The sequence below is a fragment of the Marmota monax genome, unplaced genomic scaffold, assembly GCF_021218885.2.
Source record: "Marmota monax isolate L192 unplaced genomic scaffold, Marmota_monax_Labrador192_F-V1.1 WCK01_AAM20220418_F8-fsc00061, whole genome shotgun sequence".
Lineage (NCBI taxonomy): Eukaryota > Metazoa > Chordata > Mammalia > Rodentia > Sciuridae > Marmota > Marmota monax.
The window spans coordinates 10,942,714-10,967,106 of NW_026695230.1; the positions used below are offsets into that span (position 1 = coordinate 10,942,714).

The 24,393-nt window shown below is 43.2% G+C and overlaps 1 protein-coding gene across 4 annotated transcripts in view; it reads right to left on the reverse strand.

Annotated features, from left to right (window-relative positions):
• The window catches only part of Insc (INSC spindle orientation adaptor protein), a 312,207-nt gene that overhangs the window by 185,212 nt on the left and 102,602 nt on the right, over window positions 1-24,393 (reverse strand). For 3 of the 4 annotated variants that reach the window (XM_058576934.1, XM_046438204.2, XM_046438203.2), the window contains exons 10-13: window positions 18,064-18,130; window positions 14,719-14,874; window positions 13,505-13,581; window positions 6,288-6,901 (exon numbers count right to left, since the gene is read on the reverse strand). In XM_058576934.1, coding sequence (XP_058432917.1) covers window positions 6,773-6,901; window positions 13,505-13,581; window positions 14,719-14,874; window positions 18,064-18,130 — 429 coding nt within the window. In that variant the 3' untranslated portion in view covers window positions 6,288-6,772. Of the gene's footprint in view, window positions 1-6,287; window positions 6,902-13,504; window positions 13,582-14,718; window positions 14,875-18,063; window positions 18,131-24,393 lie in introns of those variants that run through there. The other variant, XM_058576933.1, reaches the window with a different exon arrangement.

Below are 24,393 nucleotides of genomic sequence, written 5' to 3' on the forward strand. Positions count from 1 at the left end.
CCTTCTACTTTTCTGTACCTCCATCTCTGATACTTTATGAAGAACCCATAGGGGAAAGCTCCGTGTCACTGCCAAACACTGGTACCTTAGAGAAAATGCTAAAAATTGGATTCAAGTTGTCTTCTGGAGGTGAGAAAGGATGAATGAGATTTTAAGGAAAGACCTTCACTTCCCTTGCCTGCTACCTTTGAAAAAATATCTTTTTCAAAATTTGGAGATTCTCTCCAAGGACCTCAACACAAAAGTACAGACTGACATGAGGCAATGAAATTACCCCAGACGGGTTCATGTGTTGTGTTCTCAAAGCAAGCAATCTAAATGGAACTCCCCAGCTCGGCTTTTAGCTTTAGAAGTACTTTAGGGAGACTCAATTTTAACACGTTTGACAGCTAAAGAATAGATTTTTCAAAGACCATTGAAATTAGTTCACCCCTCTCCCACCTAATTCCTTAAGGCACCTGTGGATTCTGCAGAAAGCTGGGAGCCAGAGAGCAGCCAAGTCTACTTGCAGCCTGCAAAAGGAGACTGATAGCCCTGAAAGTTGTTTTCTCCCGCCTTCCCGAGGGCAGAAACCTGAGGAGCCGCACCAGCCGCAGTGTGACTTGCATTTTCTAGCATCATCCCCACAGTCTGAACCAAAGTGAGAATCTCGTCTATTGTCATTGTTGATGGTGGAAAATGCCTGCAGTGGGACTGATTTGGTCTCAGGATGGAAAAGAGAAGCCCCGTGGACTTTAAAGAAAATACCACATTATCCACGTGAAGTCAACAGACAAGATTCTTATTTCTGCAAGATGCCAAAATTTGAACCTAAGCACAGAGTCCTTTATGTGGATTTCTATTTGGACTTCACACAGTTTCCTTTGATGTCTCAAATGTGAGGCTCTGTCTCTCTCTCATACACACACCTTAATATATAAATATCCTCTAATTTCTGTTTCCACCAATCACATAGAGCCCCCAAAATCTGTATAAGAAATCTGGATAAAAATCACAGTGAAGGAGACAATAAGATTATGGGCATAAATAGAATCTCTACAAAAGGATTGTTGAAAAGCTCTAACAAAAAGATATTTTAAAGCAATTGTTCCCAAAGGCTGATAGTGCTTTTAAAATGGAACATCTACTTTGTGTATAACATGCACTTTGATTTGCCTTTGATGCTTTACTTTGAAACTAGAACAGGGAATAGCTATTTTAAGGATTTTCCTGATGTGTATCAGGAATTACACAAGATTTCTATTTTCATTGTCTTTCATTCCCATTCCTGTTCTCTTTCTCCCTGAAATAATTTTCATGTTTATAACTAAAATTTTAAGGAGACTGAAAATTGTGTGTCTATGAATATGTGTTGATTAAAATATAACTAATTTTTTTTCAGATAAAGTTTGGAATTTTCCAAAGTGTTATATTTCTACTACACTTTTACTTTTAAGATCACACATGATATTTGAGCTTATGTGTACATAAATCCAATAAAATAAACGTGTACCAAATGGGACAATCATGGGCGTTGGTCAAATTCTGGGCATTTTTATTATTAATTATGCAATCTTGTGCAAGACATAGTCTCCCTAAACCTCAATTTCCTTTTGTAAAAAAGGATCAATAATAAATGCTTAGCAGGGCTGTTTTAAAAATCTAGTGGAGTGGTGTGTGTGTGCAGTGCTTGGCACACAGCAGGTGCTCAAACGTGGCAGTTATGGTGGCAGCAACTTATTTCTCAGTTCTAAGTCCAAGTTCTTCCAACCACTTGCTCAGTGATCTTAGTTATGCCTCTTTAGTCTTAGGTGCAGGATGTCGAGATGGCCCCAGATGGTCTCTAAATCCCTTGCAGGATTAGTAATTTGTTTCTAATACACTGTGGATCTACATTTGAAGTGCAGTCAAGTATGACCAGGCAACCTGAAGAGATGCAGAAGTTGGACTTGGTTGACTTTAACTGTAGCCACGTTCATGAGCACCTGCCATCTGGCACTCTTCTAAGCTTTTTCCAAGTATTAACACATTTAATCCTGATGGCAACTCTGTGATTAGGCCATGATTAGTATCCCATTTTACAGATGAGACAACTGAGGCTCAGTGAGGTATGTATCCTGCCTAAGGTCACACAGTAAGTGGTAGAGCCAGGATTCAAACCAAAATAATCTGCAGTTTTAACCACAATGCTTTATAGCTTTTCTGAGGGGGTTGGCCTCTCTGACACTAATTTAAACAGGGGTGATTCCAGCACTTGCTAATTTTTATTTTTCTTCCTAAGCCTAGATCATCCTCTCATGACATGTTTGTTAGAGGATGACAGCTTTACAAAGATCTAGAGCCACAGCCACTTTCAGTGTCTTGATGCTAGGTTCTTGCTTTCTTCCAAACTAGCCTCTGAAGTCAGACAGCTGTGGGTTCCATCCCTACATTACCTGAACTATGTAACTTTGGCAATGCTATTTACCGCCCCCCCCCAGCCTCAGTTTACCAGTCCACAATAGAGTGTATAAGTAGAAATATTATTGATAGCATCTCATAAATGTGAGAATGAGAGGAAATATAGGGTAAAACGTATGCAGGAGGCATTAAGTAAGCAGGATCAGGCTTGGTTCCATTCTTTGGGACCAACTCCAAATGGAGTCATTGAGCTGAAGACCAGCTGTTTCAGCTCTACCTTGTTCTGCATTCTGAAATGGGGTGCTGTCCCCAGGGTCTCTGTTATTACTTCCTGTCTAGGGATTCCAGAAACCCAGAAGCTGCTCATTCATACGGACAAGTTTGCAGTTCATGCTCCAAGGCTGTAAAGCTGCTGGGAATGTGAGGGTCTCAGCAGCTTAGGCTGAGTACTCGCAGACTCCTGGCTCTATATTTCATAGTGTGGGGAAGGAGGAGGGAACGTTTCCCATCTTAACTGGAAATTCTATGCAGAGCTTGATGTCATCCTTTCATTCCTTTTCAAACTTTCTCTTTCAAAAGTTCTACCTTTCTGAATAACATTATTTTACAAAGCGGAAAAAAAGACCCTTCAAGTCTTGCCCTAAGTTCTCCATTCTGTTTCCAACTCCCTTTTCTTGCTCCTCTTCTTTTGCTTCTTAATAAAGTTTCCTTATGCATAACACCATCTCGTCACACTGTGAATCTCTAAGAGTCACGAAGACATTGTGGAAAGGACAGTAATTATTCTGAAGTTTAATATAGCCAGAGACAAGACCTGACAAAGCCGTAGTTCCTTGGAGGACAGGATCCTGTCATGGAGGACCTTACAGTGAATGTTTACGTGGTGCCATTTGTGTCCCAGTGCCTTTGAGTAGGCTCTCGGTTCTCTGGGTCTTAGATCTTCCTCCCCTATTCTTTATCACAACCTTGATTAGAGATTAGACTTATACACCCACTTCTCCCAGCCCTCCTTACCCAAGCAGAAAAACTCAAAGGGCATTAAACTTTGTCATTACGCAAGGTGCAATTTCTTTGGCTTCCCTTTTGAATACTTAATCCCTTGAAGTCAGAATTTGGTGATAATTGTCCTTTTAGCCATCACCCTTCTAACACTGGTGGACCACGCTGTACCAGAACTGGTGGCTGGCATGACTGGACACAATGAAGGGTGGGGAATGGAGGGAGAGGGGTATATCTTCAGGTTGAGATTTTTCATTTCGATGGGAATGGTTGACCGAGTTGGTGAATGAGGATCAGTGATGCACCCAGCTCCATTCTCTGCTGTCCTCTGTCCTGCCCTCTCCTCAAAGGTCTGATTCCTGAGGATTCCATCACACTGGTTCCCTCTGCAAAGTACTTGCCATGGAAGGCACTGGCAGGAGGTCAGAAGGTAGAAAGAGAGAGTACCCACGTATCTCTGTCCTTGCGCCTCTCTGCTCAGCTTCGTGTCTCTGGCAGCGGATGAGTCACTATAGTTCCCCCTGCAGCTCCTCTGTCACCCCAGGTCTCAGTGAACTTGTTGACACTGTTATATTACTTGACCCTTCTGCCCAAGGTCGGTAAGGGCTCACCTTTGTTGTCATTCTCTTGGTGTCTCAGCATTCAATAACTCCACTGCCTAGAAGTCTCCAAGTAGTTTCTTTACTTAAAATTTTTTTTTTAATTTGAACAATTTGAGTTAAGTTCTATTTTCTACCAGGACCCTAACCAATATGCATATGCCCACACAGCAAGTGTTACAGGTAGAGATTTTCAATAGATGTATTTCCCCAAGAAATGCCCTTCTCCCTTAGTCTCTTCCAGTTCTGTATTACTGACCAACTAGCCTGGTATTAAGAAATGTGCAGAGCTTTGACCTCTGACCTAAGAGGCTGTTTGAGTCCTCCTTCTGTGTGCTTCTGGAAGAATCACTTGTTTTCTCTCAACAGAGACTCAGTTTCCACAGTAAGACGAAAAGTTAACTAGATCAGTAAAGGCTTAGCTAGTCTATGGGGGTTCTTAAGATTCTTCCAGGAATTTGTGCAATCGAAATTATTTTGACGATAATACCAAGAAGTTCTTTACCTCTCTTCGCTTGTTGACATTTGCACTAATGTGCAAAAGTAATGGTGGGTAAAAGTGAACATTACCATGAACAAGGCGGTGGCACCAAACTCTACTTAGAGTCATTGTATTCTTTACTGTTACACACTTAAATTCTTTAAATACTAATTTCACTTAAGAATATCCTTGATGGAGCAGTAAATTTATTAATTTTATTAAACATCGGCCCTTTGGTACATGGTTTGTCATTCTAATTTTTTTTTTTTTATTCTGGGTGATAAGTGAGAACTTCACTCCAGGCATTATGCTGAAAGAGAAGAGGTGTCAGTTTTAAGAAAAAGTCGTTATGTGATTGTTCGACTTGCAAAGTGTGCTAGTTGCTTTGCCCATGGAGCACTATTTTTATGTGAAAGATTAATTGACAAACTATGGTTATTAAGACTGAGATATTTGGCAGATACTTTCTCAAAAATGAACAAAGTGAGGCTGTCTCTTCAAAGAAAACAACTGACAGTATTTGCTGACAATGATAAAATTTGAGCCTTCAAGCTTCATAGCTTCCCCCAATTTAAAGACTTTTCTGATGAGATCAGTCATGATATTAACAAAGTTATTTGTTATTATATAATGAAATGTGTCAACATCAGAACCACCTTCATAACTCAGTTGGATAAAGCAAAGACCTTATTCCTAAAAGTAGGTGTTTTGGATGAGGTCAGAATACCTTGGCTTGAATCCAGGGTCTGCCATTTACTTTTGACTTCAGCTCCACTGTCTCATCTATAAGATGAGTTTTCTCCATTTCTGAAAAATGGGTAAAATAGCTACCAGAGTTGTGAAAGAACTGAATACATAATATATTGTAGTAAGTATTAACATAAATTCATTAGTTAATATATAGGTTGATATAAAATAAGTATTTGGCATGTGGCAACTATCATGCAAGTACTTTCTATCCTCCTCATCATCATTTTAAGTAAAAGGACAGAGACATCACTTCTCTATATAGTCTTCAGGGATGCTGCCAGGTTCAGATCCTAGCACCACTTACTAGTTATGATCTTGGGCAAGTGATTTAGCAATATGATTACATAAAATGCATTTGAATATACTAACTAATAATTATGAGGAATAAATTAGATGATGCATGTCAGATTCTAAGCTCAGGACCCGATACATTAGGTTAATTCACCTAGACTAATAATAGGGAATTCAAGAAATTTTTTTTAAATTATATAAAATCATATCACAATATGATTGCATTAAACCTTTCAGAGGGATTCACAAATTTTTGTGACACTTTCAAACTGTCAGAGTGGGAAATGGCTCTCTGAAGAAATCAAAAGCTCTGGTTTGTAGCCCCTGCCTATTTCTGTGGTGTAAATATCCCACCACAGCCAGTTTCAGGCTGTCAACAGGAGTTCACAGAACATGGAGTTAAGAAGAAATTCTCAAAATCGTCCCTTATGAGCCAATATGAGCCAGCTCCAGCACACCCTTGCTTTCAAGTATCCTTCTGAAGCAGAATTAGTCAATAAGCCTCATCTCAAGATTCTGTTCAGCAGGAGGTAAAAGGAGGTCATACAAGAGCAGGAGAATCAAATGAACCCAAGTTTCTGGTGACTTTGGAAATAATTTTTAAAGTCATTGTGATTTCTCATTAAATCACTCAGAACTTAACTCATGTCTGTACCTACAAAAGCAAACCAAAATTAAAAATTCTCTATGCATTTTTAATAGTAGGAAAGGTTTTCATGGAATGAAAGCTTGTGAAGCAAGAATTAGGTTATGACACAATTTAGTCAGAAAAAAAATCTAAGACACAATTCGTATAATTTCATTTATTAAAGAAGAAAACTTTCTTTCCAATATATTCTGTCCAACTGTGAAATTCATTTTAAATGTTTGGAAAGAGCAAATCTAACTTTTAAACAAAACTGCTGGCCAGTTAAAATACTCTGGTTTCCAAGTTTAAAAAATCAGGCAAGATTATACAGTGAGAGCAGAGAAAACAGATGAAGTGAATCACCCATGACAATCTGTCACATTAGCTCTTGTGCATTTCAACATCTGCAACTTAAAAGCCACAGAAGTCAAAAGATAAAAACAAAAACCGATTCCCAAGGACCACCTACTGTTTGATGATATTGCTAGAAGGTTTCGCCTTCTGTCTACTTCATGTAAAAAATAAATTAGGTATAAATAAGGAGGTGAGGAGAGCTGTCACGTATTCAGGTGTGTTCAGAGGTGTGTAGTGTACTCCAAGCGGCAGGAAAAGTGGGGGGGGGATGCCTCTCCTCTCCAACACTCACTACACGAAACTCTCCTCCATGTTGCTACAGAGTAAGAAGGAGTCCACAAGCCGGGGCTGGACCAGCTGCTGGAAGTCAGAGTCCTGCAGGCCTTCAGGGCAGACCCCAGCCAACCTACGCAGGGCAGCCTGGGGAGGAGACAGATGACAAAGGTCAGACAGGGCCCTGGTCAGGGCATGTATTTCCTTCAGCTGTCCTGAGAGATGTGTTTCAGGAAGTGGCACATTTAAAAGACAATCAGAGCTGATCATCTTGGCCATCTTGCACCTAGTGAGCATTTTGTAACTTGGTCACCATAATGTCCTTATCACATGATCACCTGGTTTCATTTATACCTTGGACACTAAGGAAGATGTCACCTTAAAAACTCAATGATCTCTAGACGCAGTGGCACAAAGCTGCAATCTCAGCTGTTTGGGAGCCTGAGGCAGGAGGATCGCAAGTTCGGGGCCAGCCTCAGCAAAAGCGAGCCACTGAGCAACTCAGTGAGAAATTGTCTCTAAATAAATTACAAAATAGTGCTGGTGATGTGGCTCAGGGGCTGAGTATCCCTGAATTCAATCCTCCCTACACACACCCCCTCAAAAAAAAAAAAAACCCTCAGTGATCTTAATAGTCTTGTTATCTTGGTTTTTCTTTTCTTTTCTTTTGGTCCTGGGGATTGAACTCAGGGGTGTTTAACCACTGAGCAATATCCCCAAGCCCTCTTTTATTTTTTATTTTGAGAAAGGATCTTGCTAAGTTGCTTAGGGCCTCATTAAGTTGCTGTCCTTAAACTTGTGATCCTCCTACCTCAGCCTCCCAAGCCACTGAGATTACAGGCATGCTCCGCTGCTTGACTCATCTTGGTTTTTCAATCATTTTAGGAAACTTGTTATTTTAAAGAACTGTCATTTTAAAGACCTGGGCTACTTAGCGGCATATGTAAGTTAAAAATGTGTTCTTTCTAGAGACTAGAACTGTTAGCAGCATCAATGGAATTATATTATTGCTTCCAGATCCCTAGAGCAATCTTACAATAACAAGGATTATTTATTTACCCGTAAATGCAGCAAGGTCTTATACAAAACACTACGGGGGAGGGGGGGTGGGGCTGGGGCTCAGCAGTTAAACATCCCTGTGTTCAATCCCCAGGACCTAGCATGGGTGAGGTTTGATCCTTAGCATCACATAAAAAAAAATAAATAAAGTTATAAAAATATATTTTTAAAAAAAAGTTTTTGGTTTTTTTTTAAAAAAACACTATGGAATGGAAAGAAAGAGGGAAGAGAGGGAAAACATAGAGTCAAAGTCAACATAGATTCTGCCACTGAGAAATAAATTCAAGTCTAGAAAGAGAGGTGAAAGTCCCCCCACCCTCACTGACCACTGGATATGAGATTCCACTTGATGTACATGTGCCCTTGCTCATGCTCTTCTGTGACACCAAGTCCCTCCCACTCTTTCAAAGCCAGCAGATACATCCATTCTTGTCACTTCCCCTGGGAAGCCTTCTCTGATTACCTTGAAGCAGAGACATTCTGCCTTCCTCCCTACACTCTGAGCCCCTTTGCTGACCTCAACCCTCTCATACTTAATCAGAACTGGTTTTTAGGTGTTTATCTCCCACATTAGACTCTGAGTTCCTCAAGGATAGGGATCTTGTTTTATATTTCTCTGCTACAGCAGGCAGCCCAGGGTTGACACCTGTTTGATAACCAGAATTAAACAAATGAGGTGCTTTAAAACCAGCCTGAAACATTGCTGAGAAATCAGGCCAAGAGAATGAACAGGGAGGATGATTTGAGCTGGTCTGGGGGGGCCACAGATGTTGTCAAGTTCAAGCCAGATGATGCACAGTGTCTAAGTAACAAGTGACAGGAAGTAAACTCCCCAAACTACTGAGTCCTGCCTCTCCTGGCATCTGACCCACCCCAAGGGCTAAAGAGGCTAAACTCCATAGAACTTTCTGATTCCTCTTGGCTCCAACTGAGAGAAATATCCCATTGTCCCTAGGATGTGGAAACAGAACCAGGGAGTGTTCTGCAGACGAGGCTATGAGGCCAAACAGGCATTTTGCATCTTCAGAGTTAAGAATAAAGTAGAGCAGAGGGAGACAGAAAGAAAGAGAGAAAAGGGACACATCAGTAGAGCACATCAGTGAGCACAGTAGACAGAGAGAATAAAAAATAGAAACAGATCAAGAAGGAGACACCAGGATGGGGACACGGAGATGAACCTGGTGAAGGGAGAGGGAGGGGGCTGCAAGGGTGATGGAGAGAGAAAGAAATAGTGACAGAGAGAAAGGGAGACCTTGGAGGTGATGAGGCAGGAGGTAAAGAGGCAGAGAGGAAAGAGAAGGAGTGGAGAGGGGGAGAGAGGGATGGGGATAAAAAGAAGGGAAGGACTGAAGAAAGAGAATGCTAGGAAAGGAGGCAACCCTAGAGAGGGGAGGAAAGGAAAAAACAAACCAAGACTCAGACAGAAAACAGGCACCCACATCTCCCAGGGTCCCCAGAAAGCGTACAGGACGTGAACCCCATGCAATGCAGCATCCAGCACCCTCAGAAGACCCTACACCCTTCCAAGCCTTTCTCTCAGCCTCTGCCTTCCCAGGAGGGTTAACAGCCAGTCATCACAGAGGCTTAGTCCCAGGCAGCCTGAGAACACCTAAGTATCAACACAAGCCCGGCAGCCCGCTGACAGCCGCTTCATTAGGGAAAAATCAATTCTACTTGTGAGAGGTGATCTGCGCTGTCACTTTCCCAGACACAGGAAACAATCACTGAAATTCACTCCCTCCACTTGAAGACAGCCTTCGAAAGTGGAATTAAGGCCAGGGTAAGAGCAGGAAAAGTAGCTCCCGACTCCATCTTCCAGGATGGGATCCAAGTGGACCCATTTCCAGCCAGGGACCATACTCCTAGGTTGGAACCCTTATGGAGTCGAGCCACTGAGGCCCTCAAACACGGGCGGCTGGGAAAGGAAGGAGGAAAAGTCTCCCAGTCTGTAAGTCAGACAAGAAGCAGTCACCAAACTCGTGGTCCTGTGGAAACACAAAGAGCTAGGAAAAGAAGACCACTTTCCCAAGAAGGTTCCAGACTAGAAGGGGGTAGGAAAACAAACCCTCCCCTATGAGTCAACTGTGAGACCAGGACCATGAGAGAGCAGGAAAGAAAGTTGGAGACAAGATGGTCTGATAAAAAAAAAGCCAAGGTCTCCAGAGTCAAACAGATCTTTGTTTGAATTCCAGGAGCCTGGAACACAACCTGCCTGAGGCAGGAAAGACAAAATCCAAGAGGGGAGGCCCAGGTATATACTGTGTGCTTCCTGCCCCTCCCACCACAGAGGGCCCCTGGGAAGGTTCACAGAGGAAAGGGATGTAGATCTGAGCCTTGGAGGATGAACAGGATTTCAACAAACAGTTATAGACCAGGCATCGGCTTGGGGCACAGGCCAGGGCACAGTTCAGGTACAGGGCCTAGAGACAGTGGGAAGCCTTCAGGCCCTGGGGCTGAGTAGGTGGACAGTAGCCCTTAGATAGCAGGGAGCCACAGAATCCATGGGGGCTTCATGGGAGTGTCATGATTGTAAGCTGTCATTAGGAAAATTAACTCAGCAGGGATGGCTTAGGGAGAAGGGGCTCCACCATCTCCATCATCCACAAGAACAAATGGAATCCCTTTTCTTCTTGAAAGTCCCTTGATTGATTAAAGATAGTGGCCAAACCCTTTTGGGTGCCCTCCTTCAAACCAATAGTAAAAATGGCCATGGAAATGGTAACAAGCCCCACCGTCCAGAAGGCGCTTAAAGGCTTCCAAGTACTTTCAATGCTCCTCACATTTCCTTGGGCCTCTTCAGTGGAGCAGTCGAGATTGTGGTAGTCGGAGCTAACGGTGTTTGCCAGCTATTAATTTTTACTTGCTAGATCACGCAAACTTAAGAGGGCCTATGAACTTGGATGAGAGGTACATCTTCATTTTCACAAACCTCTAACTGAAACTTAGAGCAACAAACCATAAAGTATTATGGATTGTGAAGATACCTTCCAATATCACTTATAGCTATTGCTAGTCAACATCCCAGTACTCATTATACCCATTGCTAGAGAATATTTACTGTATTAATTAAAAAACGTGTACTACTATGTTACATGCTGAAATATTTTAATAATCATCTTAATATAATTGAGTTTCTTTTTAATTCTGTATATTTTATCATATACACTTAAAACACTGTTCTGAGAATAATATTCACCAGATTGCCAAAGGCACAGAAAGCATTAATATTACCCTATATGTCCCAGAATAAGAGCCACAGGAGAACAGAGACTTTTTTTTTTTATTCCACGGATATATCCCCAAGGCCTAAAAGAGTAAATGGCACACAGAATTATTCAGTAAATGTTTATTGAGTAAAATACATAGCACTTTGACTTACTCAATGTCACACAGCTTATTAACGGGGAGACCAGGACAGGTCTGCCTAATTGCAAAGCCCACTGTTTCTACAGTTACACAAGGCCCATCTGCAGCTTCCAGAAATGAGCTGGGCTCAGTAAAAAAAATGACAGGGTGAGGAGAAGGCTTTACTAGGACTATGACTCAGCTTGAAAGAGCCTTCAGATCATTGTTTCTCCTGTGTGTTCACTAAGGACCAAACATCTGGCACCTTCCTCTGGAGGTCAGTGCCCCTGTTTATACAATGGCTTCCCTGCGCAGGATGCTTCAATTGGAAGCTACTGTGCCCTGGGATTCATTATAGCCCCACTGAGGGAAGAGTACACACAAACCATGCACACACTTCCCTCTGCCACTGCTGATGCTATTATGGTGGGCCCCTACCTCCCCAACCCCAGATAAACACCATCAGTAAGTTGGGTGGGAATCTCCCAGAATATATTGCTCAGGTTCAAGGTGAAGATACTAGCGACTGGCTGAATGGTCCTCGCTGTCCTGTTAGGTTCCCTCTCGTCCTATCCCACAAAGAAGGAGGGAGCCACAGGGTTGGTAAAGCCCAGCAGAGGGGAAAAGAAGACTTTTCTCATAGTGGCCACTTGGGAACATGCAGGAGACATCCATATCCTGGCTCCCATGTGCTGCAGACACCATGACATTACCACCACCCAGCCTCCTGCCAGCCCACCACTCTGGTTTTGATCTGCCATTAAGATTTCCCTCAGTCTAGCTATTGTGAATTGTGCTGCTATGAACATCGATGTAGCAGTGTCCCTGTAGTATGCTCTTTTAAGGTCTTCAGGGAATAGTCCAAGAAGGGCAACAGCTGGGTCAGATGGTGGTTCCATTCCCAGCTTTCCCAGGAATCTCCATACTGCTTTCCAAATTGGCCGCACCAATTTGCAGTCCCACCAGCAATGTACAAGTGTACCATTTTCCCCACATCCTCGCCAGCACTTGTTGTTGTTTGACTTCATAATGGCTGCCAATCTTACTGGAGTGAGATGGTATCTTAGGGTGGTTTTGATTTGCATTTCTCTGACTGCTAGAGATGGTGAGCATTTTTTCATGTACTTGTTGATTGATTGTATGTCCTCCTCTGAGAAGTGTCTGTTCAGGTTCTTGGCCCATTTGTTGAATGGGTTATTTGTTTTCTTATTACTTAATTTTTTGAGTTCTTTGTATACTCTGGATATTAGGGCTCTATCTGAAGTGTGAGGAGTAAAGATTTGTTCCCAGGAGGTAGGCTCCCTATTTACCTCTCTTATTGTTTCTCTTGCTGAGAAAAAACTTTTTAGTTTGAGTAAGTCCCATTTGTTGATTCTTGTTTTTAACTCTTGTGCTATGGGTGTCCTATTAAGGAATTTGGAGCCTGACCCCACAATATGTAGATCGGAGCCGACTTTTTCTAGCTAGACTGTGGAACCAACTTAGATGCCCTTCAATAGATGAATGGATTAAAAAATGTGGCATTTATACACAATGGAGTATTATGCAGCACTAAAAAATGAGAAAATCATGGAATTTGCAGGGAAATGGATGGCATTAGAAAAGATTATGCTAAATGAAGCTAGCCAATCCCTAAAAAACAAATGCCAAATGTCTTCTTTGATATAAGGAGAGCAACTAAAAACAGAGCAGGGAGGAAGAGCATGAGAAAAAGATTAACATTAAACAGGGAAGAGAGGTGGGAGGGAAAGGGAGAGAGAAGGGAAATTGCATGGAAATAGAAGGAGACCCTCATTGTTATACAAAATTACATATAAGAGGATGTGAGGGGAAAGGGAAAAAAATCAAGGGAGAGAAATGAATTACAGTAGATGGGGTAGAGAGAGGAGATGGGAGGGGAGGGGAGGGGGGATAGTAGAGGATAGGAAAGGCAGCAGAATACAACAGTCACTAGTATGGCAATATGTAAATCAATGGATGTGTAACAGATGTGATTCTGCAATCTGTATACAGGGTAAAAATGGGAGTTCATAACCCACTTGAATCAAATGTATGAAATACGATATGTCAAGAGCTTTGTAATGTTTTGAACAACCAATAAAAAAAAAAAAGATTTCCCTCAAAGGTTACTAAAATAGAGGTGGCGGGACAGCCCATGTCTTTCACATATATGAGATCATATAATTTTCATCACAATTTTTCATTAAGAAAAATAAGTATTACAATTATAACTCTTTTAAGAGAAGAGCTAAAGCCCAGAGAGGTTTGAAGCTTAGCTGAACCAAGTGCGGTATAGCCAGCTCTCCCCACCTCCAGTCTGCAAGCCGGGGAAGGCTGAGAACTCACCAGGCAGGCCACCAGCACGGCATCACTGCTGTTCCTCTCTGATGGGGATCTGCAAAGCTCGATGAGACGCGACATACCTGCATGAGACCCAGGGAGATCCTCATGTCCTGGACAGGGAGGTCCAGCCAGGCTGATCCAGAGGTGCTGGCCCTGCCTCACACACAGGGCCCCCCCTATCCCCTAATCTGCCAAGGAGGGGACTGAACCCACCTGGAGGAGAGCGTGGTGGAGACTTTCTACTTCAGCTATGAACAGACCCTGATTAGGGGCAGCAAGAGCTGAAACATCAAAGTCAAACTCCCAAGGGCCAGGACACTGGCCAAGACTGAGCTTAGTTAAAATGCAGTGGAGGCATTACCCATCACTCTGAGAAAGGACTTCCAGCCCATGTACTTCTGGTTTTACCAGAACTGTTTAACATTTATGTCGGTGCCAGAGGAACTTCCCAGCTAAACTTCCCCCACCCCAATGCCTGTTTTAGTCAGAAAATGTATTGCAGTTAAAATTACCAAAAACTAAAGACTCTACTAATGTTTCCCAGAGCTTTCCTGAGGAAAGGTTAGCGCCAGCTGAAGACTCACCTCCCTGTTCAAACATTCTTTGACCTCCCACCCCCCCCCCCAGATAAACATGGTCTACTTCTCATGCCTGAAAATTATGCTTTGAAGTATCGCTCTTAGGATACTCCAATGCAGATTTTTTTTCCATATTGGTCACCCCCATGAGGCTGTAAGCCTGAGGTCAGGACAGCAAGGAACTAGCAATGACTGGGTGATTTCATGAGTGAACTAATGAATGAGTTAATGGCAAATAAGTGAATTAACAAATCTGCTAATGATGGAATGAATTAATGAGTAAATAAACAAATGAGTGGATAAGTAAATAAATGAGTAAAAAATAACTGCATAAGTGAATAAATAAGTGAATGAATGAGTGACTGAAAGATTGGGGTCCTAATTAACAAGGTGTCTGCAGGAGAGTGACTGTTCTGGCTAACTTTTGCCTTTTTAATTCTTTCTTCTTCTTTCTTTAGCCCCAAATTATAAACTAGACTACAAGGCAATATCCCAGGCCTCTAGCATATCCCAGCAGCCAGAGAGAGGAGCTCACCCCAGCTAGTCCTTGCCTTGAATCCACTGAAGCCACCATGAAATCAGGGCTGTTCCCATCCCCAAGTCCCCCTCTCCACTCTGGCCACAACCAGCAACACTCACAGCTGAGCCTCACGGCTTCCCGGGCCACATCTGGGTCTCGGCTGAGACGGGCCAGGGTCACTGCAGCTTTCTGCTGTACTCTCTCGCAGGCTGCCACCTCAGCTGGGGTCCCAGATCTTGGCTTCTCTGACAGCATGCCCATGATGAGCTGGACTCCTGGGAAGGAAGTAATAAACAGTTGGTACCCACCTCCAGCACAGGGCCTTTCCCATGGGACCAGCTGGACTGATTTCTACAGGGCTCAAGCACAGGCTGTCAAAGCACTTACAGGGTCTCAACCAGAAGGCGTGCACCACACATAACCACCTCTTTCCTTTTCCTATCCTACAGGGGTGTGCCTTGTTCTGTGTACCAAGTCACTGTACTGGGAAGGAGCATTTGGAGGACATCCTTATTATTTTTTTTTTAATGCTATTACTGAGCTTTTACGACATGGCACTGTGCTAAGTACACAGTAAATGGGTGATCTCCTAAAACATCCCAATAGCCTCATGAACTAGGTACTATTAATTCCACACTGAGGTCCAGAGAGAGGGGATACATCTTGCCCAGAGTCACACATTGGGTCCTTGGGGGAGGGGTACTGGAATTCAGACAAGTTTCCATCTAACACCTCTTGGCCTCGGAGGCTGGCATTTGAAACAGTTCCAGAGGTTACAAGTCCCCTGGTAGCTAACCCAAGTGTAGGCTGGATAATCACTAGATCAAATATTTTACAGCAGTTCAAACACTGGAAGAAGGTGGAATAGTGAGAACGTGAGATTTTAGTCTGCCCCAAATCCTCCCACTTTCCCTGAACCAACCAAACCTGCCTTTTGAATGTTCTGCCCACATCCACTCCCACCTGGAGCCTTTGCCCACCCTGTCTTTCTACAGAGGATGCCCATTTCCCTTTTATTGTCTAATAGCTCACATCCTGTGGGTCTGTGTCCAAATCTACCTTCTTTGTGAGCCATTTCCCAACTGCCTCAGCCTGCACCCACATTCCATAAAAATCTAGATTTTTTAATTATTTCTAAAGAATTATCTCCTTTTTAAATTTTTTAAAATATTTTTATTTGTTCTTTTTGGATATACATGAAAGTAGAGTGTATTTTGGCATATTATACATACATGGAGTACAATTAATTCAAATTAGGATTCCATTCTTGTGGTTGTACATGATGTGGAGTTTCATGTAGTATATTCATTATGAACATAGGAAAGTTATGTCTGATTCATTCTACTGTCTTTCCTATTCCCACTAAACTCCCAACATTTGTGCATGGCAAGAAGCCTATTAGAAATTCACTCTTTTAGATGAGACGGATCGGTCCCTGGTGAGTCCACTTCATCCATTTTTTTTTTTTTTTTTTTTTTGTTAATTGTCTGGACCCTGTAAATGTCCTGTAGCTTAGATCATGGGCTCTCAGAGCCCAGACTGTGCATACTCTCTAGCATGCTTCCTGGGAAATCTCACATCATCCCTATCAGGCAGATATTATTATTGTTCCATTTTGTAGGTGGAAAGGCAGAGAAGCCAAACCATTATCATAACCGAGTTCAAATCCATACAGTACAGTTCCAGTTCTCCTACTGTCAGGCAATATGTCAGCCCTGCTCCGGGGCATCACCTCAATGTGGAATTAACAGTACCTAGTTCATGAGGCACCCCTACCATGTAATCACTTTTGTCAAGGCAGAACATCCTTCTGGATTGGGAGACCCTCTAGGACAAAGGCAGTAACCTATTTAACAGTTTTAATTGTCCACCACAATGCCAGGCACATAGTAGGTCTTAATAACCGGGGACCAAACAAGCCAAGCACTTTGAAAACCATAAAACCCTCTACAGATGCCAGATATTCCAAGCTCAAGTACACAGGCCTGCGGGGCCCACTCTCATTGGCCACTTGAGCATAAGACTAAGTGCTGGAGGCTGCGGGCACAAATGACACCACGCAGCCTCTCCTCTTGGCCTCAGCTGGCTCAGCACAGTTTCTCATTATTAGCTCAATCACAGAAAATTAACACAAAATGATGTCTTTCAATTAGTATTAGAGCAGTGGGGGGTGGGGAAGTGTATGTTTGGAAAGACGGCAGGGCAGCCTGCTCAAAGGGGGATCACAGGAGCAGCCGCAGCCAGCCCAGGTTCCCAGCTCACTCTGCCTCATTAGCGTCTCTGGTCTCCAACTGTCTGCTAATTGCTCCCTTATTTCCCAGTCACAGGAAACCCTTGCCACACCACTCCCTGCTCCCAGCTGCAAGGCATCCACTTTGTCCTCTGGCAGAGACTGACTAGATCAGCTCCCACGCTGAGGACCTGGCCTCACCTCACCTGGACCTTGCTGAAGCCCTCAGTTCAATGTGGAACAGGGGGCAAATGAAGAAGAGATGCAGTGGAGCATTAAGAGATGCAGACAGACCACCCTCTGACTCACCCCTTCTACACCCTTCTTTGGAAACCAAATCAAATGAGATAGGGACAATTTTAAGTTGGAATGCATGCCTTGGTAGGAGTACATTTTTACTTTGTGAATCATAATGAAATATCTGCTTTCTCCTCACCACTTTAGTTGAAATGACAACCGCCATCATGACCCCGATTCTGAGACCATTTGCTCCCTTCCCTGCTTTTTTTCACTCATGGCGCTATCACCACCTGGTATTCTCTATTTTCTCCTTCATTGACTCTCTCCAGGTAGAATTTTAAGCCCATTATTACAGGCTGCATATGAAGTGTCCCCTAAAAGCACAAGGGTAAGACCATGCAGGAATGTTCAGAGGTGAAATGATTAGATTATGTGAGCTGTAACCTAAACAGTGGATTAATCCACTTGATAGAGTAATAATTTGAAAAGACTACTGTACTGGGCAATAACTATAGGCAGGTAGGGTATGACTAGAAGATGTATGACACTAGGGGTGTGCCTTTGGGGTTTATATTTTATACCTGGTGACCCCCCAACCCCTGCCTTCTGGCCACCATGAACTGAGCAGTGTCCCTTAACCATGCCCTTCCACCATGATGTTCTGCCTCACCTCAGGCCCAGAGCAATGGAACTGGCCAACCATGGACTGAGCCTTTAAAATTGTGAGCTCGAATTAAACATCTTCCTCCTCTGAATGTGATTGTCAGGTATTTTGATCACATTGACAAAAAGTTAACACATCTATGAAGGTGATCAAGTACTTATATATTGGCCTAGTTTTACATAGAAGCACACCTACACACACTCCCACAAACGTGGAGACGTGTATGTATTTATGTAGCTACATATAGGAAGGCATTCACATAACATAAAGGCATGTGGCCCTGTATACCCAGGTAATTCATACAACATGGGCACTGCTGACCAGACATACCATTCTCCTGAACAATGTCAGAAGCACACTGCTCCAGAACAGACATGTTTGCCAAAATGGTCACGATCTGAAAAAGAGAATGGAGAAACTAAGAAAACAGTCACACAAGATTCCAATGATGCTCTCCATAGACAGGGCAGCTAGGGCTACAGAGTGTCCCTGCAGCCCAGGACTCCTTACTATTCACCCCACCCCATCCTTCCATGGTATTTTCTTCCCTCATCATGAGCCCTGCCACTCAGGTACAGTCCCCCAGTGAAAATGCCCATTCACCAGCATATGGCTCTGGGATGGTCCCCAAGGACCCTGGGACCCCAAACAAAGAGAACAGCATCACCCTGAGTGAAGCTGGGACCCAGATGTCTTCCTGCAGAGCCTCTCTGGACCCAGGTCCTACAATACAGATAGACCGGACAGGTCACCGGACTCTCTGTTTCCTCTGAACTGGCTTGTCCTCCTACATTTCCCCCTACCCTGGATTAGGTTCCCCCATCTCTCTTTCCTTGGTTCTGACCCCCACCTACCTTTAATATGAAATGAATGAAGGCTAAGGTCAAGGTAGAGAGCATTCATGTGAAGAGGCAGCACTACACCCCAAACATCATGTATTACAAGGAATTGAATGAGAACTTTCGTAGTCAGCCACACTTTATAAGTTTCACTTGTTGGTCATCATTGAAGGACAAGGTCTTCAGTAATGGGTCATGGATATTAGGCAGACAGCAAGGTTTGGTTACAACCTCATGAGCTGTAACCCACCCCACTGCCTCACATAGTCAAGGGAGCTCAGTCAACTCACAGCACAAAAGTGGATTAAGAAATGGGCCAGCAAAGGGCTCCATACTGTATAAGGTGCCAGAACACCACTGGAATTTATTGAAAATGTGCTACCTGTTGAAAGAGACCACCTGTAACAATGCTCCTGAAATAAGCAGCAAAATGAAAATTCACCCTCCTTCACAGGAGCAGATAGCATCTCAAACTGTAATTTTAAAAATAACAGATTTTAAAATATTCCTTGTGGGTATAGGCCTACTCTCCTGAATGCCCCTTCAAAGCCTCAGGCACAGTATAAGCAAATGCCATGCCTCCACCTCTGAGACAGCAATTGACAATCTCCAGAGGACAGTTCAGGCAGCTTAAATTCTGAAACTATATAGCGATTAGATGTTTACCAAGAAAGTATTACCTAGACTTTAAATGGTCTACTATTGGCACATTGCTCTAGAAAATAAAGCATGCAAAAATCTCTTAAACAGATTTTTTTAACAGGGAAAAGCTTGCCATATTCATAGAACATCTCCCCTTTCTCCTCTAGACATGTGTTGAAAAGGGACACCACATCGGTTACACATCCACATTTTTACATAATGCCATATTAGTAACGGTTGTATTCTGCTACCTTTCCTATCCTCTACTATCCCCCCTCCCCTCCCCTCCCATCTTCTCTCTCTACCCCATCTGCTGTAATTTAATTCTCTCCCTTGTTTTTTCTTTTCCCTTTCCCCTCACTGTATTTGGGGTAAAAATGGGAGTTCATGACCCACTTGAATCTAATGTATGAAATATGATATGTCAAGAGCTTTGTAATGTTTTGAACAACCAATAAAAAAAAAAAAGAAAAAGAAAAGGGACACCACATGCTGAGGTTGCTTCAGCATCCCTGTGTTGTGTATCAGCCCTTTCCAACTCATGCCTGGGCAGGTCTGGGTGGAGAAGCATGACTGGGGTGGAGACACAGGAGAATGTCCCAAAACCTTCATGTGAAGCCAACTCGGCCACACCCAGTGTTTTATCAAGGAAGTGACAAGCGAATGTTTGCATTTTAGAAAGATAGTAGAAGAAAAGGAGGCTTCATACTTGAAAGTTCTTTTTTCTTCTTTCAGAGCTATAAGTGTTAATGGATTGAGTGGAAGGAGTTTGAGGAAAAAGACGAGTTAAAGATGCAGTCAAAAAGCGGAAGGTTTCCCAAGATGCATAAAGTGCACAGGCTTAAGAGGGAGGAGCTACAAGTCCTTGCACTTCATCTGGTTTCTCTGAGCATAGCTTCTCTTAGCACCAAAGAGGCTGCTGCACTCCAAGCACCTCCAGCCTGGGCTCTCAGAGATCCTTGCTTGACATGCAGATTCGTGACATAAGAAAGGAAGAAAAAAGGGAAGGAAAGAAGGAAGGAAGGAAGGAAGGAAGGGGAAAGGAAAAAAGAAAAAAAAAACCTTTGTCTGAAGCAGCAGGTTCATACATAGCAATTATCCTCTGTGTCAAAGGCACCAGGTAGGTCTTTGTGTCAGACTAATTTAGATCCCGTTAATGAAAATTACTTCCTCTTTACAGAGTCTGTACCCCATGTGGTTTTCTGAGGTGCAGATGAAGTATTCAATTAAGAACAATTTGAATAAATGCCAATTATGCCCTGCTTTGAGTCTCCCTTTTGAAACATCCTTGTATGCGCTGTGATGTGGATGGGAAAGAGGTCACTGGCTCTCCTTGCAATCAAGCCCACACCTGGGATTTTAGGGACAACTGGTTTACCTGGTGGGATACAAGCTAGCAATGCCGTGGGGGGACAGAATACAGGAGCCAGGCAGACAGCTTCCCCTGGCCCAGGCTCATTCAGTCCAATCTGATGGTGTTCAATTAAGTCCTATTTCTCCACACAATCCTATTTCTCCTGTTCCCTCTATAGTTATTTGGTGAACACAGCATGACCCTTGAGAGAGACCCTAGAGAGAGGCAGCATGGTTGAGTGACTAAGTGCCTGGATCAGCCCAGGTTCAAATCCTGGCTCCATCACTTATTTTCCATATGATCTTAGCCATGTTACTTAAATTTCTGTACTTTAGTTAATGAAAATGTATGAGCTTCTTATTGGTGCTATAACAAATGGCTATAATCCTAGTGGCTTTGAAACAACACAGTTTTATTATCTTATAATTTTGGAGGTCAGCAGTCCTAAATGGGTTTCAAGGCGCTAATATCTAGGTATTGATATCTCTGCATTCTTCCCAGAGGCTCTAGAAGAGGATCCATTTCCTTACCTTCCAGTTTGCAAGGCCTGCTCACATTCCTTGCCTCCTAGCACTGCATTACTCTGACTCTGCTCCCCTGATCATTTGTTCTCTCTGATCCTCCTGCCTGCCTCTTACAAGAATCCATGTGATTACATTGGGCCCATCTATATAACATTCCTATATCAAAATCCTTAATGAGTTACCTTGTACAAAAAGCCTTTTGCCATGTAAAGTAACTTACTCATAAGTTTTTGAGATTAGGACATGGGTATCTTTGAGCGTAGGGGGCAGAATTACTTGGCATACCACAGGAGATGAAAAAAAGTATGTTAAACAATTGTAATGAGCATTCAATGGGCTAATGTTTCATCATGCACCCAGAACATTTGTGAAATAAAATGATAATAATCTGCCTCTGGATAACCAAGCCTGGAAGGTCCTAGCATTGAGATACAGGGTTAAGGAGAACAAACCAATATAACACCAGTGCATACGGGGCTGAGCACAGGTTTGCCAAGAGTGAATAGGAGATCACTACCAAAGGGAAGAAATGCCTTAGAGCTGGAGGAACCCTTCAGACCAGAGGAACAACCAATATCATACTCACTACCATCTGTTGGTCCCAAGCTGTTAATAAACTAGGCAAAGCACTCTTCTGAAGAGGCCCAGTAAGCCTCACAGCACTAGAGAGCACGTATATCCAAGACCATATCCTTGGTGCTTGCTTTGCCCTTGACTTAAAGGGAGGGGTTTCTGGAGCAGATCAGGATTGGATATTATGATCCTGGGTCCTCCCAACCCCAAACCTCTTTGGATTTGTCAATAAACAGCATGTATCTTCATGTGCTGATAAAAATATCCACCTCTTTAAGTGACTTACAGTCCTTATCACCCCTCACACACTTTGTATATGCCCATGCACAGGTGGAAGCAACACAGGCCACATGCTAATTCACACATTAACATTCCACACCACATTAACTACATTTTCAGACCCTGCCTTCCTGTTCCAAAGCTGACATTCCCTGTCTCAGACCCACATCAATCAGTTCTACTACATATCCATGAGCCTTTTATTATTGAGCATCTACTTTGATTGTAAGCATCTCAGGAGCATTATTCCATCTAATCATAATAATGACATGAGGAAGGAGAAAATGTTATGGTCCCCATTACACAGACAAGGATTGTAGCTCAGAGAAGTTAATTGCTTTGTTTTGAGGCTACATTGGAAATAGCAGAGCCAGAATTTGAAATCAGGCCTGCCTGAACCCAAAACTTGTGCTGGGTTCATATGTCATACATGTACATGACAGAGCTTTATAAACTATAGAGGACTTTTGAGATGTCAGTCAAAATTACAGCTCCTAATAACTGGCATTTCTGATAAATGGACTCCTAATGAATGATATTCAATAAGGTCCCTGAAATGTTAAAAACATCTGTTCATTTAAAATTTCTATGGGAAGTGGAATGTCCACTACCTCTCTGAAAGCAATGTCCAAAGATCACAAAAAGTCATGCTCAGTAAAAGTCTCTTGTTGTCGATTAGATGAAACAGCCAGTCCTTTGCAATCTCAATTGTCACTGTTCAATGGGCAGAGCCTGGAGGCAGCCCCTTTCTCACCCCTGTCAAGTCTGAAGATGGATTACCTGGGCAGGACAGGCCCTGGGAAATACCACCTGGGATTAAAAAAAAATCACTTGTTAGGATGCTCTTCTTGATACCTGATCATATCCAGTTGCAGCCCACACAGCCCTCCTCTAGATTAGCAGAAGGGGGTGTAAGAATCCTGTCCCAAGGCCCCTCACCACTGTCCACACCCTGAGGGTGGGTACAGGATAGGCATGGGCAGCAAAGCTTCTGTTGGGTAAATGAAGTGGACTCAGCTTGCTGGGATGATGGATGGGTTCTCAGTGTCCAAACAGAGATGGACAAAGCCTAGATCCAAGAGCAACAGGCTCAGCACAGCATTGGCATCATCCGAAGATTCATTACTGGAAGCCTCGAGGGGCATTTAATCTCCTAAGTATTTCAGAGGATGGTGAACACTTCAGAGCCTAATTCATCTTCTTTGTCTTCATTACAGAGAGTCCTCTGATCACCTTAATCCTCCCTCTGCCACAGGAAAGAGCCATTTGTTTCTTTAATGGGTGTGCTCTCACTAGCTAAGTGGTTGCTCAGAGCCAGGGCAGAAGGTGAAGCCATCCCGAGGACAGTGGGTGACGTTCCTGGCTCAGTGAGGAGGACAGAGAAAACTCCCAATTCTAGATGCAGAGAGAACTGATATTTGCCTAAAGCTTATCCACATCCTACTCTGAGCCCTCTCCTTCCCAAGAATCACCGAGGCTTCAAGAGGTGGCCGGCCACTCCTGGTGACTGAAGGGGGTCTCAGAACCAAGCTGGAAGAGGCATGCCCATTTTACAGATAAGGCCACTCCTTTCTGGAGGTTCCCACTCCTTGCTGTGTGCCAATAGTATCAATAATGCTGACAGTGGCTTCCATTCATTTAATAGCTTCTATGTGCCAGGATCTGTACCAAGAATTGTATTCATTAGTTTAATTCTTGTTTCAACTTTGCAAAGCACGTATTATCTATTCCCATTTTACAAATGAAGAAAAGCAGACTTAACTGCACAAAGTGATTATTAATAGCAGACAAGCTTTAAGCCCAGGTTATCTGACTCCAAAATCCCTATTCTTATTGCCTCATTACTGGATCTTGTATGAAACGAACAGAGTTAGCCACAGGAGAGGCATTTGAAGGTGAACGGATATTTTGTCATGTTAGATTGGTGCAATTGTGGGTATGTAGATTAAGAAAAGAATATAAGGCCGGGCACGGTGGCACACACCTGTAATCCCAGCAGCTTGGGAGGCTGAGGTAGGAGAATTACGAGTTCAAAGCCAGTCTCAGCAAAAGTAAGGCACTAAATAGCTCAGTGAGACCCTGTCTCTAAATACAATACAAAATATGGCTGGGGATGTGGCTCAGTGGTTGAGTGCCCCTGAGTTCAAGCCTGGTAACCCCCCCCCGCCGCCTCCCGCCAAAAAAAAAAAAAGAATATAAGGAAGATTACGTGGGGTGGACCCTCCAGCCTCTTCCCCATTCCAAGGGCTGTGACTACAATAGACACTGGCTAACACCCCCATCAGGAGACAGGATGGCTGCTCCTCAGCTGTTCACACTAGCACACCTTGTCTCTATGGGGGATTGTCCAACTCTAAGAAATAATAAATAGGACTGGAAAGGAAGTCTGGAACCATATCATGAATGGCTTGGAAGGCCCAGTTGAGGATTTTGGATAATTCACTACTGG